We start from the raw sequence: 18311 nt of genomic DNA on the forward strand, positions 1-18311 counted from the left end.
GGCTACTTAATGAGACTTTGTCTCACACGAACATGTTACTCCAATGTGACACACTAGGAAACAAAACTTCCTGTTTAGGTCACAAAGAGGATTTCAACAAAGCTAAGGCTAGAATACTAACCTGAACTCAAAACCTTTTGTACCATGCCGTGTGAATCACCACCTCACTTCAATGCTATGCCACACATCTGGATTGTCCTCCAAAGTCCTTTGTAGTAAGAGCTTGGTCCCCAGCTGGCATTGTTGAGACAGAATGATGAAAGAGGTCTCCTGGGAGGTCTTTAGTTTAGTGGAGGTACGCCCTCAGTGGGTACTCCAAGGCCCTGTCTTTTTCCCCTTCCTTCTCTTCCTGGCCACGTGAGCAATTTAGCTCTATCAAATAATCCCTGCAAGAGATGCTGCCTCAGCATAGGCCCGAAAGCAATGGAGCCAATTGATCGTGGACTGAAGCCTCCAAATCCATGAGCCAAAGGAAACCTTTCTACATTAGAAGCTTGTCATCTGGGGTAGCTGGCACAGTGGCAGAAAGTTAATATATGTTAATAATTGTAAATAATAGCTTTTATAAACATCACATTCAAATAAGCTAATTTCAGACTTGAACACTGGTACATATCTATAGTCCCAGCTTTAACAGGACCACTTAAACTGAGTGGTGGTGGCGCATAACTTTAATCCCAGCACTTGGGAGGCAGAGGCAGGTGGATCTCTGAGTTCAAGGCCAGCCTGGTATACAGAGTGAGTCCCAGGATAGTCAGGGCGGTTACACAGGAAACCCTGTCTCAAAAAACCAAAAACCAAAAAAATTTTTAAAAGATCACTTAAGCCTGGGAATTTGACACCAGTGAAGTAAGAACTTGTCACAAAATAAATTGGCTTAATTTATACACTAATGAGGAGCCTATAGGGAGGGGTTTAAGATTACCGGAGAAGATAATCTCTAAGAAGATTAAATCTAGGGAAGGATAAATGTGAGAAGGTAAGGTGAGCACCCCTCCCGTTACCAGAATGAGTGAGAGCAGACAAGCTGTTTTCTCTGCAGAGAAAGTGGCCATGGCAGGATCCGCCCTCATGCCTGCAAATCCCAGGCCCAGAAGCAGGATAAACTCAAATTCAAGGTAGTGTACACAGCAAGTTTGTATCAACAAATGAAAAACAAAACAACACTTCTTAAAAGTGTGTACTGGTTACTTTTTGTAACAAAACACCATGGTCAAAAGCTTGGAAGAAAGAGTTCATTTTGGTTTATAGGTTCAGAGGGAAAGTCCATAATGGCAACAGGCAGCCAGTGTAGGAGGCTGAGAGGTCACATCTTCAAGCACAAACATGAAGCAGGGTGATCAAACTGGGAAATGAGACATAGCATACACTCTCAAAGCCCAGCGCCCACTGACGTACTCCTTCCAATAAGAGGTCCAGGGCTGTAATCTGAAAAGGAACAGGTTGTTACTAGTGGTGGGGTCTGGGGTGGTCTGGACAGGGTTTCCAGGGTATCTTACTCAAGAATGAAAGGTACAGAATGTGTAGTAGCAAAATTACTTTATTCAAAGCAACAGTACAGATTAGAAAGATTATTCCCCGGGGATTCTTTTTATGGAGCTTAAAGGAGGGAACGGCTGGTTCCTAAGCGTTATGTATGGGTGGTTTTCTATGTTGATTGGCAGATTATTCTATAGCCATTTCTCTACTTCTCACATATTCCCACACGCATCTGACTTTAATCATATGCATGCCCAATTATGCACAGGCATAAGATGGCAATAGGGGATTCTCCCTGAAAATCAACTTCAAGACTGTTTGCTTTATTGTAAATACAAACAAGCCAGTTCAGGTAGGAAGATTGGCTTTTCTGCCTGCTTATTGGGACATTAAGCTAAGTAAAACTCAATAGACTCTGTCCATTTGTGACAGTGTAGCAGGAATCTTAACAGTTCTTATTAATAAGATGAAACCTGAGGCCAGTCATTGCGGTGAACGCTGGAAGATCAGAGAGACAGAACAAGCCACAGCTAACCTCACCTGGCCAACTTCTCAGCTGATCTTGTTTCCTCAGACTGGAAGCCTCTGTGTCCTCATATCCGAATGGCTCTCAGCTGAACTGTGCTGCTCAAAACCTAAAAGCTTAATCAGCCAAATGCTTCTAGTTTCTGGTCCTCATGCCTTATATACCTTTCTGCTTTCTACCATCACTCCCTGGGATTAAAGGCTTGCTTTCTGGGATTAAAGGCGTGAGTCACCATGCTTGGCTGTATCCTTGAACACATAGATTTCTGCCTCTGGAATGCTAGGATTAAAGGTGTGTGCTACCACTGCCTATCCTAAGTATCTAATGGCTTTTCTGTTCTCTGACCCCAGATAAGTTTATTAGGGTGCACAATATTTTGGGGAACACAATACCACCACATGACAGTCGTTATGGGGATGGGAAGTTTATTCCACTGTTCAGAGTCGCATGTGCATGCAGCTCAATGCAGGCAGGGGTCCTAGTTTGCTAACAGGTTGCTAGATCCATTGCTAAGAGAGGGATGTATGTGTGCGTAGTATATGCAGGTAAGGGTCCCAGGTTGCCAAGTGCTGTACTGGAAGAGGGGTAGGCACAGTCCAAACCAAGTGGAGTCCCAGGCTACTGAACTATTCCCTGCATTTACTTGCTTGAGGCTTGGTGGTATTTCACAACTCTAATCTCTATCTATAAAGGGACAGCCTGGAATCAGATGTGAACTAGAACTACTTCTTAGAACAAATCCATCACTTCAAACTGGAGCCCGTAGGGGCACTGCTTTCTTTTCTTACCCAATTTCTTTCTTTTTCTTTTCTTTTTTTTTTTTTTTCTTTTCTTTTTTTTTTTTTTTTGTTTTTTTTTGTTTTTGTTTTTCAAGATAGTGTTTCTGTGTAGCTCTGGCTGTCCTAGAACTTGCTCTATAAAAATAAGTATCCAGGCAGTGGGACCGGGTCCTGTGCTCATTGCATGAGTCGGCTGTTTGAAACCTGGGGCCTATGCAGGATCACTTGGCTCGGCCTGGGAGGAGGGGACTAGACCTACCTGGACTGAGTCTACCAGATTGATCTCAGTCTGCGGGGAAGGCTTTGCCCTAGAGGAGGTGGGAATGGGGGGTGGGCTGGGGGGAAGGTGAGGGGGGCGGGAGGCAGGAGAACAGGGGAATCCGTGGCTGATATGTAGAACTGAATTGTATTGCAAAATAAAAATTAAAAAAATAAATAAATAAAACCATGAGGTAAAAGGAATCCAATATCTCCTCTCTCCTCTCCCCCACCTCTCTTGCATACAATTTATTTAGGGTAACCAGACTTGATTGAGGGAATGTTTCTTTGTATTTGGCTAGAAGTGGCATGATGGCACAAGCCTGTAATCCTAATACTTGGAAGATACACGATTCAGATCCTCAATCTTTTAAGACATCTACCACAAAAACATAAAGCTAACATAACCCTGAATGGTGAGACTGAATGTTTCCTTCTGTCAGGAGATGACAGTGAATGTCTATCCTCGCTATTTATCCAACACTTGACATTTTAACAGGTGCAATAGGCAAGAAAAAAAAGTCACACAAAAGACATTAGAGTTGTGGGGTAAAACCATATGTACAGCGGGCAGTGGTGGCCCATGTCTTTAATCCCACACTCAGGAGACAGAGGCAGGCAGATCTCTGTGAGTTGTGAGACCAGCCTGGTCTACAGATCAAGTTCCAGGACAGCCAGGGCTGCACAGAGAAACCCTGTGGGGGGGCAGGCGGGGAGAAGGACATGCATGTACAGATAACATAATCTTATATGACAACCCCCAACTTACATTCAATATAATTAGCTGTATTTTTGAGTTTTGATCTTCCCGGGCTAGTGTTATGTGATGTGACCCTCCACATTAGTGGTTCAGGGCAGTGACCACAAGGCAAAGTTCCCAGTCACACTGTTTTATTCGAGTTTTTAAAACTTTATTATTAGGAGCTAGAGAAATGGCTAGGCAGGAAAAAGCACTTGCTGCTTTTGCAAAAGATTCAGGTTTGGTTCTCAGCACCCACATGGTGTCTAGCAATCATTCCTAATTCCAGTTCCAGGGGACCTGGCGCCCTCTTCTGGTCTCCAAGGGCAACAGGCACAGTCATGGTGCACATACATATACTCAGGAAACATTCATAAACTAAAATCTAAAAATGTATCATTGTGTGTGTGTGTGTGTGTGTGTGTGTGTGTGTGTGTGTAGAAACATAAAGACATGGTGTATATGTGAAGGTTCAAGAACAACTCTGTGGGGGCAGTTTTCTCCTTGAGCCATTATGTGGTTTCTGGGAACAGAACAAGTTGTCAGGGTTGTGGAGCCCATGCTTCACCTCTTTAGTAATCTCACTGACCCTCAGTCATCTATTTGATTATCGAGGTAAAGAACCAATGTATCATGGCATGCTGTGTTTCTGGGACACTTGTTAGATTAGGTGTTAGATTAGATGCTTCTGAGTCCTCAGCCAAATGGATCTCAGCTGAACTGCTGTTAAAAGCCTCAAAGCTTAAAAGCCTCTATCTAGCTCCTGGTCCTTAGTTCTTATATACCTTTCTGCTTCCTGCCATCACTTCCTGGGATTAAAAGTGTGTGTCACCATGCCTGGCTGTTTCCAGTGTGACCTTGAACACAGAGATCCAAATGGATCTCTGCCTCCTGAATATTAGTGCTGTGGGATGTTCTGTATGGCAAATGTGTTGTCTGATTGGTTGGTAAATAAATCACTGATTGGCCAGTAGTCAGGCAGGAGGAAGTATAGGCGGGACAGGGAGGAGAATAAAGCTGGGAAGTAGAAGGCTGAGTCAGAGACACTGCCAGCCGCCACGATGACAAACAGCATGTGAAGATGCCGATAAGCCACGAGCCACATGGCAAGGTATAGATTTATGGAAATGGATTAATTTAAGCTGTAAGAACAGTTAGCAAGAAGCCTGGTACAGCCATACAGTTTGTAAGCAATATAAGTCTCTATGTTTACTTGGTTGGGTCTGAGTGGCTGTGGGACTGGCAGGTGAGAGAGATTTTTCCTGAGTGTGGGCCAGGCAGGAAAACTCTAGCTACATGTTAGGATTAAAGGCATATGTTACCACTGTCTGACTTCTGTTTAATATAGTGGCTGTTCTGTTCTCTGACCCCCAGTAAGTTGATTGGGGTGCACAGTATATCAACTACATTTATACATATATTTTTAAACTTATTTTTAATGGACAGTAATTGCTTTTAATCACCAAGTCATCTCTCTCCAGCCCAAATAATGGAAACCCAATGAAATACAAATGTATACTATATATAAAAACAGTAAGTCAAGAGAGGCAGATTAGAATGCAAAATTCAAAAAATATATATACTACCAACAAATCTTGGTAAGGTTTAGCATGTATGCTTCTCTACTGTGCTAAGAGACAGCAATGAGTGAGAGAAGGCTCAGTGGGTGAGGTACCACAGAGCCTTACCACCTAAGCTTGCTCTCTGGACCAGGGTGGAGAGAACCAACTCCCATGCATGCTATGGCATGCACATGATCCCCCACCACCATATACAAAATAAATGGAAAAAGTAAAGCAGTAAATAGCCTTAAAGTGATGACTTTATTAATAAATATACATCCATATGATGATGTAGATACAAATCATGAACACTACTCCATTCCCATACACATAATTGCACATGAGTAGCTCAAGTTCATGGACATTAAAACATACACAGTATCTATTCAGACTTTTTACAGCAGAGGACAACGTGCTTATTTCAGTTAAATGGTTATTATTTGCTTCACAATTGTCTGTGGGAAAAGGAAATTGTGAATCAAAGAATCAGAGTAGCCTGATTAAATCACACAACTGACTTGCTACAGCATTAATTCTCAAAAACTTAAATACACTGTATGTGAGAGCATAGATTTGTCTACTTGGAAGGAAAAGGGAGAAGAGCAAAGATTCAGATACATCTTAGAGTTTTAGTGAAGCCAATGACATTATAATAGACAGAAAAAAAGAGCATCAAAACTTTTTATGCCCAAAGACTGTTCTGAATTATTATTTTACTGTAACGGATCATAAAAGCTTACAGCATATAGCTAAGGAACGGAGAGAATTATTATCAACACCCCTGAACTGTTCTTTCAAAGCTTCTTAAAGTATAAAGAATTTCACTGTCTAAACTCACTGTGATCATTCTTACACTGGCTGAAGCGCCCTTAACCTCTTATTAAATGGATCCAGATTTTACCTCAAAGAAATTCAGTATTCTTGTTTCATGAAAATATGTATGTAAATTCACACAAACAGCAGTTTGGAATCAATAAATACACATTGATGTTTCTTTTTAAAAAGTAAAAAATACAAAGAACCATTAGTTTGATTTAAACACTGATTTTTAAAAAAGTTCCCAAATATTAAATTAAACCAACTACTATTTAATTTTTCAATATATTGTGCCAATTTTTTTTATATCCAGTGCAAAACTCCTAAGATAGTATCAAAATCACCCCTACTAAAGATTAGTTAAGCAAGGTGATACCTGTGGAAAATGAAAATTTCATCTGTATTGACTCCTTATTTGTTATAACAATAATAAATAAGGCATGTTATAATATCCTTTCAGAAAAAAGTAAAACCAACTTACTGGAATAGATCATTTTCTGACAAACAGTTTTAATATAGAATAGTGAAACCTATTTTATGAAGAATAGAATCACGCAGTATAAAATTAGCAATTTACCTTTCAAGGAACAATTATACAGTGGGGGGGGGGGGCAGTTTTCCCCAACTGAATATACTGACATCTAGGCAACTGATTAACATGCTATTTCAGTGTCTGCCGTGACAAAAGACCATGTTACAAAAGATGCAGAATGCAGTCTTTAGATCAGGTAGAAATAAAAATAGTTTCTATGTGAAGACTTCATGTCATCACTTCTGTGTCTCTCCAGTGTGGCCTAGTGAACTGTCCACAAGGAGAGAAGCAAGCAGACCCAGATGTTCACCAGAGCACACATTTACTATTCCAGGTAACTGCTCACAGGAACAGTACATTCAGTTTCCTAAGTGACGCCATTCACAAGTGTAGCCACTCATCCCCCTTTCCTGGGATAGACAGAGCTCCTGATAATAACACTGGTATGAACATCTCTCCTTAAACTGATGCCCCATTTCATGAACATGTATATAAAACTCATTATACAATAATCCACCCACTCTGTCTTCTGACACACAGCACAGCACCACTGAGTAGATGTGCTGGAGAGCTGGAGGAAGGAGATGGGTATGGGAAGGGCAAGGAAGAAACGGAAGGGTACAAAACCAGGAATGAAATCAAACTGGAAGGCTGTTAAGTGGACTTACTATGAAACACAACATGCACCCAAATCCTAGACAGTGGTGCGCATTACTCTATAGTAGAATATTTTAACTGTCTTCAGGAACTAGCCGTGCAAGGATTTCTAAGCAGCCAACTGCTGAATATCTTCAGAAATAGCTAAGTGACGGATACTCAAGTGACCAGACGAACACATGAAGATGCAAGCATTTGTGTGTGTCAGAAGTTATACTGTTCTGAGTAAATTATTAAAGGTTTTATATTCTAAGCTTCTGCAAGAAGAAGCTCTTGAAGCACTTTAGCTGCCTGAACGACACAGCTGGCTGTGTAATCACCCAGCACTGTCCGCTGTTCCCCATGCTTTGTGCAAAGCTAGCACTGTTGAGGTCACTGTCCTCACATGCAATGCGACACCTCACTGTCGGAGCAGACGCCAGCTACTGTGTCAGCTATCCCGGGGCACTGGAGGTTTGCTGCTTGTCTCCTGATAAAGGTCTAAAACATGGCATTTACGTGCAGTCAATTTGCATGGACTGAGAGCAAGCCTAACCAACAGGTATGTGTCCTTTTAAATTTCTGATTATTTTTAAAGTTTTTTGAGTCCTGTAAATCTACATTTTAATATCAAAGGCATTTTAAAATGCAAGTTTTAAAAACATAATTTTTGAAAGCTTTTCTTTCTTTTTTGTTCTGTTTTGTGAAGAGAGGGTTTCCATTTAGCACTGGCTGTCTTGGAAATCACTATGTACACCTCTCAAACTCAGAGATCCACCTGCCTCTGCCTCCTGAGTACTGGGATTAAAGGTGTGCACCACCACTGCCCAGTGAAGCTTTTCAATTCTAAAGTTCATAAAATTTTACTTAGAATAAACTCAGAATAAATAAAATGTACATCAACAAGAAATATTTCAGAAATGAAGATTTCCCTCTGTAACTATACCTATGAGCCCAATACTTTTCTCTTTTCTGTATTGCTTTTAAAGCAAGCCTTACTAGGGAGAACAGATTTCTTTTAGAAAAGTGGTCTTCCTGGAGCCACAATGCCATTATAAACTAACCAGCACTCCTTTTACAGGGTTCACACATACTAGATTCCTACATTTCTTGGTATTTGGGTCTTGACAGCCAGGAAACTGCTTTCTTAGACCAGTTTTGCAGTCTACCACTTTAATTTGTGTCCTTTGGTAGATATAAACCCGAAAATGCAGTTAAGTACTAATGCAATATAATAATAATTACTCAAAACAACTAAAAAGCCATTCTAAATAAATGAGCAATAGAAATAGATGTTTTAAATATAATACTTTGAAATTCACTAAATATATAAAAGACAAAATAGGATGACTATAGTTACATGCAGACCTTAAGGTTTCTTTTTCTTGAATATTAATATAATGTGCAGGTTTAGGAAGTATTTAAGGGTTTTGCTGTAAGTCTGAATTGTTTGTAGTGTTTGGTGTATATGCTCTTAAGCAACTGAAAAACATATAACCTGTAACTATAATCTCTGCAAAGCAAGTACTAAACAATGCATTAGGAATAATGGTCAACTAATGTCATGTGAATCAATAAATAAGAAGCTGTGTTTTAAATTCCAAAGTCTCCAAACAGCTGTCTTGTTTCATGGAAGTTCTAACTCACACAGCCACGCCCTTTGGTTTGTTGACTAGTTGCTGTTCTGCCCCATCAGTTACAATGCCTCAGGTAAACCTTACACACTGGTTTGCTCACAACTGAAAGTCAACTGAGGCAAGTGGTTAGCCTGTGAAGCGTCCACTAAGAATGGCCCAAAGGGAAAGCAAAAATGACTTAGCTGAGTGTTGTCTGCGCCTTGTACAATATAGAAACCATGCACTACTCCTGCTCAAAGTGCATCTGTCAACATGTGGTGACTTCTGAGCAAAAAAGAAAGAAAAGGAAGTGGGAATGAGGGAGATCAAACAGAAGAACAAAACTGGGAAGTCCAGGTGGTAAAGTCAAATTAAACCAAGCAGCTTTGTTTGGGATGCCTCAGTCTGCTCCTAACAGGTGCTGTCCTGCCTGGCTCATTCACTGGGTGGCTTGACTTCGCCGCCGGGTTCCTGAACCCCGTGAACCGCCCTGCTATGCATCATAGGGTAAGGAAAGGCAGCAGTACCACAGCCATAGCCAAGATCTGCAAGCCGGGACAGAGCTTTAATGCTACCTGGAGGTCTCCCTGGGCTGACCTTGTACCCTGCAGCTTTGGTTGTACCCAAAGGTCTGCCTGGACTTGTCTTAAATCCAGCTGCTTTGGTAGTTCCCAGGGGTCTGCCTGTGCTGGTCCGGTATCCTGCTGACTTGGTGGTTCCCGAAGGCCGGCCACGCTTACCAGATCGATTGAGGTTTTTCTTTTTCTTTAGTTCATCTTTTATCTCTATGTTTCTGCCACTGGTAGGCTGCAAGTGTGTTTCATTTAACAGGTCTTGCCTTTGACAAACCATAGGTTTGTGGCCGACTGTGTGGCCATATTTGCTTTGTTGGGAGGAATATATATCGAACTGGTCAGCAGCTCTCATGGCATCTTCACTGAGGCAGGAAGGCTTGCCAGGCCCACAGAACGCTGGATTACTGCCGGCAACAGGATGCATCATTTTCTACCAAAAACAAAAACAAATATGCATAAATACCTATCTGTATGACAGCATCCAATGGGAAAATCCTCTTTCAACAACTATGCAGACTACCTAAAATTAGGGCAATAGGGTAGACTCCAGAACACTCATAAACCAACCCACCTGAGCGGTATTCCGTGACAGTCTCCCCACCCCTACCCAACTGAAACATTCCTTTCCAGAGGATGAAGGTCCAGAAAATTCAATAAGTAAATGAAATGCACAATGCTCAGAAAGCTCCACAAAGTTAGGAGATTTACTCCCCCTTGCCCTGCAAGTTTATAAAAGCAGGATGGAGCTGCTAGGGAGAGAAAGCCTCTCCAATGGACAGGGAGTTCTAGGGATGTGGCTTTTACAAGCTCTGACCATGCTAGGGAGTCTGTTCAGCCATACAGCTGCCTTTGAGTTACCTATACATCTGTCCATAACCTAATAAGCTCACTATGCTAGCCTTGCTTGGAATTCTTTGTTGGTGCCCTATCCAGGGTAAATAGAGAATGGTGTCCATGCCTCCACCCCAAAAAAGTCACAAAACAAACAGCACAAGAGTCATGGTTTCCTCAATTATAGATGGAACAGATGTCATATGAGATCACTCAATTAGAGGCTGGAACTATGGCTCAGCAGTTAAGACAGGATTTGCTCATCTAGCAGTGGGCCCAGGTTCGGGTCCCAGCACCCATATGGTGGCTCACACCATCCACAATTCCAGTTCCAGGGGACTGACACCCTCTTCTGACCTCCTTGGACACCAGGCATGCATATGGGAAACATACATACATGTAGGCAAAACAGTCATATACATAATTTTTTCCCCCGGAGATAGGGTTTCTCTGTGTAACAGCCCTGTCTGTCCCGGAACTCAGTCTGTAGACCAGGCTGGCCTTAAACTCAAAAGATCCACCTGCCTCTGCCTCCCCAGTGCTGGGATTAAAGGCATGCACCATCACCACATAAAATTTCGTTCTTTCTCCCCCCCCCCCCCCTTTTGTTTTTTTCGAGACAAGGTTTCTCTGTGTAGTTTTGGTGCCTGTCCTGGATCTCACTCTGTAGACCAGGCTGGTCTTGAACTCAGAGATCTGCCTGGCTCTGCCTCCCGAGCACTGGGATACATAAAATTTCTTAAAAATCTCAATTTAATAAAAAAAGAGATGCTCAGCAGGTAAAGACACCTGCCACCAAGCTTGATATCCTAAGTTCAATTCCAATGACCCAAGAGGTAGGAGTCAAACTTCTACATTGTCTTGACACCCACATATGCATGCATGTGCATGCACGCATGTGCGCGCACGTGAACACACACACCCACACAAATGTTAAAAAAAAAAATAAAGAAAAATAACCCAGAACTCTTATTAAAATGAATTCCCATGCCCAACCTTAGAATGCCTTCGCTGGTTCTTACAGCTCATTCTCACACATATACTCTTAACCTGATCAGTTTCCACAAGATGGATACTCAGTCATTATGGTAATTTATTATTTATGCAGAACGCTGAGTGTGTGTTACACTACTTTTCAAGAGCCAGATAGTGTCAAGCAAGGAACACAATGTCTTGGCCCAGCACACAGAATCCCTTCCAACGGCCTGTATCCAAACAGAGGATAAACAAAGGTTTCTATTAGCTAAAACAGATGAGCATAAATACACACAGTGAAGACTGGAACTACAAAAATATGGGCAACAATCAAATACCATCGACTCCAAAGGCAAAAGCTGAATGTCAAACAGATCACATACAGGGAATGCCACCTTCTTGTTTACAGGAGCCCTGAAAAGTCCAAAGTCACTGTTCTGTCTGAGGACCTTGCTATGATTTCTCCCCTTCTAGACAAGGCTGTATCTCACCCAAGCATCTAGTTTTCAGGCTGCAGCACTGTACCACAAGAAAGACAAAGCTATGTGCTCCAGTTCAGACTAAGGTCCCTCCTCAAGTGTCGTCCTTCACATCCATAAAACTGCAACCCCTCCCAGAAATGACAAATAAGGAACTCAGTTCCTAAAAGCACAAGAAAATAGGACTCATGCCCGAGAGGCATATGCTATGAACTAAGGACTTGCCAAGAATCAGTAAGTAGAGTTGTTGCCCAGGTAGTTTAAAGCCTGCACGGTGGAGTAAAAATATACATCGAGAAGCCACTTGTTTATGGTCAGAGCAACCAACACAGAGTTGAATTATAAGTCAAAACAAAACAGAGTATTAAAAGGAATAATTTTTACTTACTTCCCAAAGATATGAGCTATTAATACTTACTTCACTAGCTACAATTCTAATTTCAGATAAGAAATAGAGACCTTCAAGTTAAGTTTTAATGTAACGTTAGCCTCAAGTTAGTTTTTGAGCATTTTCTATGTGCCAGGCCTTTGCACATAATCCTCAGTGCACGCTGTTAATGAAATGGGAATGGGGCTGGAGAAGGGCTCAGCAGTTAACAGCACTTCTGCACAACTGAAGGACTGGAGTTTGGACATTAGCACCTCCTTACAGACCAGTCTCGCCTGCAACCCCAGCCTGCTGACTGGAGTGGAAACAGAAGACCAGTGGAGCTTGCTGGCTTCCAGACTAGCTACGGAAACACAAGTCCCAGGTCCATTGACACCCTGCCTCAAAAAAATAGACAGTGACAGAGGACACTCAATCCCCCTGGCCTCTGCATCAACACAAATAGACACAATCACACACCTTTTTTCGTTTGTTTTTTTTTTTAAGAAATGGGAATTGACTTTCAGCCACCTATCAGGGACATTTTTTAGATGGCAAAGCCAAACAGGAATTTAGTTCATCTGAATAGAGAGCCGACCGTCTGTGTCACAGCTAGCATACAGCCATGCTGAGATCTGTCTTCTCTACACTGACGGTGTTTAGCAGCATCCCACTAGATGTTAGGAATACAGCTTTCCCCCCAAATTTATGACAACCAAAATTTTCTCCAGATGTCTCCCTAATAGGCAAACTCATCTCCTACCATAGGAGTCACTCTACCAGAGTCACCTCTTTGGGGCCAGGGACATAGCGTATGTGCAGAGCCCTGGGTTCAATCCCTCATCACACCAAACAGAAAGACTCTCTTTAGCCCTTAACTTTATAAATATCCACAAAATATTTCTGTTGCAAACATAAAAGGCAAATAATCATCGAAACTGAAGAAAAGCTAGTACTGTGCTTTGTGAAACAATCACACTTTCTCTTCATGTTATATACTCATTAAATGTCTAGGTCCTCATGAAACCCTACTATGCCCAGATTTATCAGGAAGTCTGGGTAGGAATAGGGATGATGACCTTCATTGTTTATAAAATCAGTAGTGTTAATAAAACAAGTAAAGCTTGGAAAGACTCCAGTCCTGCTCATGAACCTCTTTAACCAACTCCAGATTTCAATCAAGATGAACCTGTTGGCCTGTAAATGTAAGCAAATTATATTAGATGGGAACATGGAACACTGCTGTACACTTTATGATGTGGCATTAATAAATGTATCTGCGATGCACCACTAAATATACATATTCACATATATACGTGTGAATTAAGCAGGAATCTAAAGAGCTGTTTATAGCCAATGAATTTGGACTAGAAACTATATGCAAACTAGAAACACACATATCTGTGAGAAAACAGCCCTCTTCAGTCATGATTATTTAGAAAGCTCTCACAAAAAAAAAAAAAAAAAAAAAAAAAGACAAAAACCTGGAGCCACTTGTGGTGGCACATGCCTTTAATCTGAGAGTTCACCGAAACTCTGTGAGTTCAAGGTCAGCCTGATCTACACGGCAAACTCCAGGACAGTGAAGGCTACATAAGAAAAGCCCCTTCCTTTAAAAAAAAGAACCTCAGTACTGGCTCGGTTGTTGGTGAAGTGCCTCCTGCTGTACAGACATAAGGGCCTGGGGTTGGATCCCAGCATACATAAAAAAGGTAAGCACAGCACCCTGTACATGTAACCCCATGGGGGAGGTAGTAGAGACTGCCAGCAGATCCCTACAACCCAGTGGTCGGCCAATCTAGCCAAATCTGAAAGCTCCGGGCTCAAGTTTCGTGGGAGACCTTGTCTCAAAAGTAAGAGCGCATCCCTCAAGGAAGACACGTGGCATTGACTTCTAGCCATACTAGTGCACACACATATGCAAACATGCAGATGCACACACATGCCTTTAAGTCCTATCACTGGGAAGGCTGAAGTCAGAGAACCCCAGATTCAAGGCCAGCCCCAAGCTTCACAGACAGCAAGAGATGATGGTAGTAGGTGGGAGTTCTTCCTCCCACACATGGGACTGCCAGACAAAGGAAAAAATATTCTTACAACCCACTTCAGCACTATGAAATCCTTTGTGTTTATATATATGTATATATTTACATGCACAATAAATTTCAGCATTTGGTAACACATCAGCATTAACCCTGTTCTTCAAAATGCCTCCCTCTTTCAACTCCAAAACTTACCTGCTAATGATTGTTCTGTTTTTTGAGAACTGGTCTCATTCTTTGTCTAGGCTAACCTCAAACTCACCTCAATCCTCCTGCCTCACCAAGCACGTGATACGTGTAAAGGTGTTAACCAACATGCTTGGTCAGCTACTTTTTTAAAATTATGTTTGTGGGCTGGAGAGATGGCTCAGAGGTTAAGAGCACTGACTGCTCTTTCAGAGGTCCTGAGTTCAGTTCCCAGCAACCACATGGTGGCTCACAACCATCTGTAATGAGATCTGGTGCCCTCTTCTGGCCTGCAGTCATACATGCTGTATACATAATAAATAAATAAATCTTTAAAAAAAAAAAATAAAAAAATAAAATTATGTTTGTGTGCACGAGAACACGTGGGTGCAGGCAACCTTGGAACTGCAGCAGATGGAGTTACCGTTGGTTTCCAGCTGTGCAGTGACTAGGTGCAGGGAACCAATCTCTAGTTCTCAAGACTGGTACACATGCTTAACTGCTTTTTTCCAGCTAACTTGAACTCCTTCCATACAAAATTCACTAAAATGATGTAGGTTACATCTAAGAAAGTCAAAAGAATTTCTCTAAGATATGGGTGGAATGCAAGCTAGGAGTTATAAAACAAATTGTGTTGTCTAGCAAAGATTATAGTTGTGTTTTTGTTTGTGGTACTGGGGTGGAACCCAGAGCCTTGCACATACCAAACATCTTTTTAAATGATTCACTGAAAGTTTAAGGGAGCCAATGAAGAGTTGGACTGTGCCCAAATTATTAGTTCTGAAGGTGTGCTCAGATTTGTTCTCCCTGGAGTTTACTGTGGAGTTTTAATCCTGCTCTCCTCCAATGAAACAATCGCATCTTGAATATGGCAGACATTACGACCAACAAGACTATTTTTAGTAACTTCACAAGGCACCTATGAAGCTTTGTAAATACAGCAAAGCTTCAAAAGCCCAGTCTGTTCTCCTCCAAAAATCAAGTATCACAAAATTCTCGGATTTTTGTTACAATCTTGCTATCTACTATATATAATAACATGGATTTATAATTTTAAACAAGTGTGTGGGAGGCCGTGGCAATAACTGGGGGTGCTGCTCCGCTCCAGGCCTCGCCAGGGGAAGTTTGGATACTAGGGCACAACATAAATAACGGTCCCCTTTGTCTTTTCTGCACTACCCAACTGTGCGCCACGGCAGTTCCCCACGCCAGCATCCGCTCTGGTCCCGAGGCGTTCACCGCCGTGTGGCCGGGATGTGCCGGGAAGCCGCGATTACCGCAGCGCCAGACAAGTTTGCAGCCCCGCGCCCTCCCTGCAGCCCTGGCTGTGCGGCCCGCGCCGTGACTTCCGCCTCCCCCGAGGCCGGCGGGCACCCGGGCGGAAGTACCGCGGGGCCCCTGACGCTCGGGAGGAAGGAGGTGCCCGCGCCCGCCGCCGCATCCCGCGCCTCGTCCGCCGGGCCCCTGGCCCGCCGCCGCCCCGCGCCCTACCTCGGCCGCTCGGAGCCCGGCCCTCAGCGTGCCCAGGGGCTGACCATAGGCAGGAAAGCTCCCGCCGGTTCCCTCACTCCGGCCGGCCCAGTCCAGTCCCCGGCAGAGGGCCGGCGGCGGCGGGGAGGCCCACGCCAGCGCCCGACTCCCAGGAGCCCTCACAGCGGGCCCGGGACGCTGGAAGAAGAGGCCGCCACAGCCCCGGAACGTGAGCGCCGCGCGCGCGCACGCACGCACGCACGCACGCTTAGGTATCGCGAGACCGGTCGACTGGCCAGTGGCCAGAGTGCGCTTGCGCGGAGTGGCCGCGGCCTGGGCTGATGTAGACGCCCCACAGGGGAGTTCGGTTTGCCGGGGTGCATCTCTCAATCCAACCCTATCCCGTCAGAACGTCCACTCACTACATTTCTCAGAACACAGGATTTCTCAACGATGCAGTCAGGGTTGAAGCCCGCTGTTGTGTTCCAGAAGCCGCTCTTCACCGCTGTTTGTGAAAGAGGTTTGACCATTGTCAACATTTGAGTCATTGTCGGCGGTGGCGGCGCACGCCTTTAATCCCAGCACTCGGGAGGCAGAGGCAGGAGGATCTCTGTGAGTTCGAGGCCAGCCTGGGCTACAGAGCGAGATCCAGGACAGCCAAGGCTACACAGAGAAACCCTGTCTCGAAAAACCAACAAACAAAAAAAAAGACATTGTTTGCCCTTCAGTTTCTTACTGGTGGTTAGGGTGAGATTCCAGACCTCGAAACAACATGGGAATATTCAGATGATAGTGGCGTTAGAGCCTTCTGACATGTAATAAAAGTATTTTGTGGGACACCCTGTAGTATTTAGTTTGGTTGTTTTTGTTTTTTTTTAATCCCTGACATCTTTAGAAATGTGCTATAGCCTTCATGCTAAAAGAGGCTGGGCCACTAGCCTAATTCCATTTTGGCCATAACTGTTTCTGTTGTGAGATAAACTTTTTGTCCACTGTAAGATGTGTATTTGCCTAAGGTGCCTTCTGATCGGTTGATTGGTTTAACAAAGAGCTGAATGGCCAATAGCTAGGCAGGAGAGGAGAGGCGGGACTGGGGTGGGGAGATGAATCTAAGTGTGGCAAGTAGGACATACATGGAGGAGAGGTAACCGAGCCATGTGAATGCAGGTTAATAAGATCAGGTTAAGTAATAAGAGCTAGTTGAAGAAAAGCCTAAGCCGAGGCCAAGCGTTCATAATTAATAAGTCTCCATTATTTGTGAGCTGGCAGCCTACAAAGGGGTCCGACTACAGATTCCTTCTGAGTCACTTGGTTGTGTATTATCTTGGATTTTGGTAGAGTTCTTACTACAAATACACAACATGAAATAAACAGTCTTCCCATGCTCCAAACCCACATACACTTCTAAGGAAGAAACAAAACCTGTCCAGCAGGAATGTGACAAAAAGCCTGTCTTGGAGGCAACAATTCCATCTTCCTCTCAGGAACTTGAGGAGCTGTTACTCAAACAGCCCTCCCTTCAAAGATCCCTGAGCTGTCAGCAACAACATAGTTTTGGTATGTTTGTTCTGTTTAAAATTAAAAAAGCAAAACAGCCACAAATCCCAGAGCTGCCCAAGGAGAATCCTGTGCGGCAGGAAGAACTACAGCAACGGTCCTCACAGCTGCTGATGGGCCTTGCTTTGGCCACGACTCAAGATGTCCCTTGGACGAGCCAGCCTACAGCCTCCCCAGATGACCCCGCTCACAGATACACTGGGTCTTACTACAGCAGCCTTCAATCTGGTCAGACAGGAACATCTCCCTAACCCATGACAGCCAGTGCACACAATGACTTGGCTTCATAAACAGCAGCTGAGGAAACTTCCTTCCTGGCAAGGCTTCTCCACTGCAACGCAGGCCTCAGAGAAGACTAGTCTCTGTAGTCACATTGCCCACTGGTGACTCCTGACTGCTGGCAGAGTGGGCCAAGGAGGCTGCAGGAAAAGCAGGTGACTTGGAGCTAGCAGCCCCAGGCAGCCCAGAAACAACTAGAAGGTGGCTAGACGGCAGAGATCAGGGAATCAGAGGGCTGAGAAGTGAGACTGTGAGGAGCCATCAGCCCTGGAGCATGGAAGAGGGAGGCACTCAGTTGCTAGCTCTGGTTACTGAGGAGCTGTACTTAGAGGTGGGAACTAGGCCATTTCACTTGAAGGCCACACTTGAAAGGAGTGGCCTGGCGCTGCATTTGGAGTTGCTGACTCTAAGTGAGTTTCCATGTGAATAGAGCAAAAGTCCTGATGAAGTGTCAGTATTCTAAGAAACAGGGTCACTCCAGAATGTAATCAGGCTCTGGGACAGCAGAGAGGAACAATTTCTGTTGGACTGAACCCCCAAAACCCATGCAGAAGCGTATTTATAGATTGTCACAGAAAAGATTTTAGAGTAAAATAAGTTGCTCACA

The 18311-nt window shown here is 43.6% G+C and overlaps 1 protein-coding gene across 1 annotated transcript; it reads right to left on the bottom strand.

Annotated features, from left to right (window-relative positions):
• Positions 1-5587: 5587 nt before the first annotated feature.
• On the bottom strand, positions 5588-16114 carry C5H5orf24 (chromosome 5 C5orf24 homolog). The gene is made up of 2 exons (XM_059262838.1): positions 15890-16114; positions 5588-9948 (listed from the first exon to the last, which is right to left on the bottom strand). The coding sequence occupies exon 2, from the start codon at positions 9943-9945 to the stop codon at positions 9379-9381; it is 567 nt and encodes a 188-aa protein (XP_059118821.1). The 5' UTR covers positions 9946-9948; positions 15890-16114; the 3' UTR covers positions 5588-9378.
• Between the last annotated feature and the right edge of the window lie 2197 nt (positions 16115-18311).

The sequence above is a fragment of the Peromyscus eremicus genome, chromosome 5 (assembly GCF_949786415.1).
Source record: "Peromyscus eremicus chromosome 5, PerEre_H2_v1, whole genome shotgun sequence".
NCBI lineage: Eukaryota > Metazoa > Chordata > Mammalia > Rodentia > Cricetidae > Peromyscus > Peromyscus eremicus.

Excerpts from the sequence above, each read along its gene's own strand:
- C5H5orf24 (XM_059262838.1), bottom strand. The coding sequence starts at position 9,945 with ATGATGCATCCTGTTGCCGGCAGTAATCCAGCGTTCTGTGGGCCTGGC.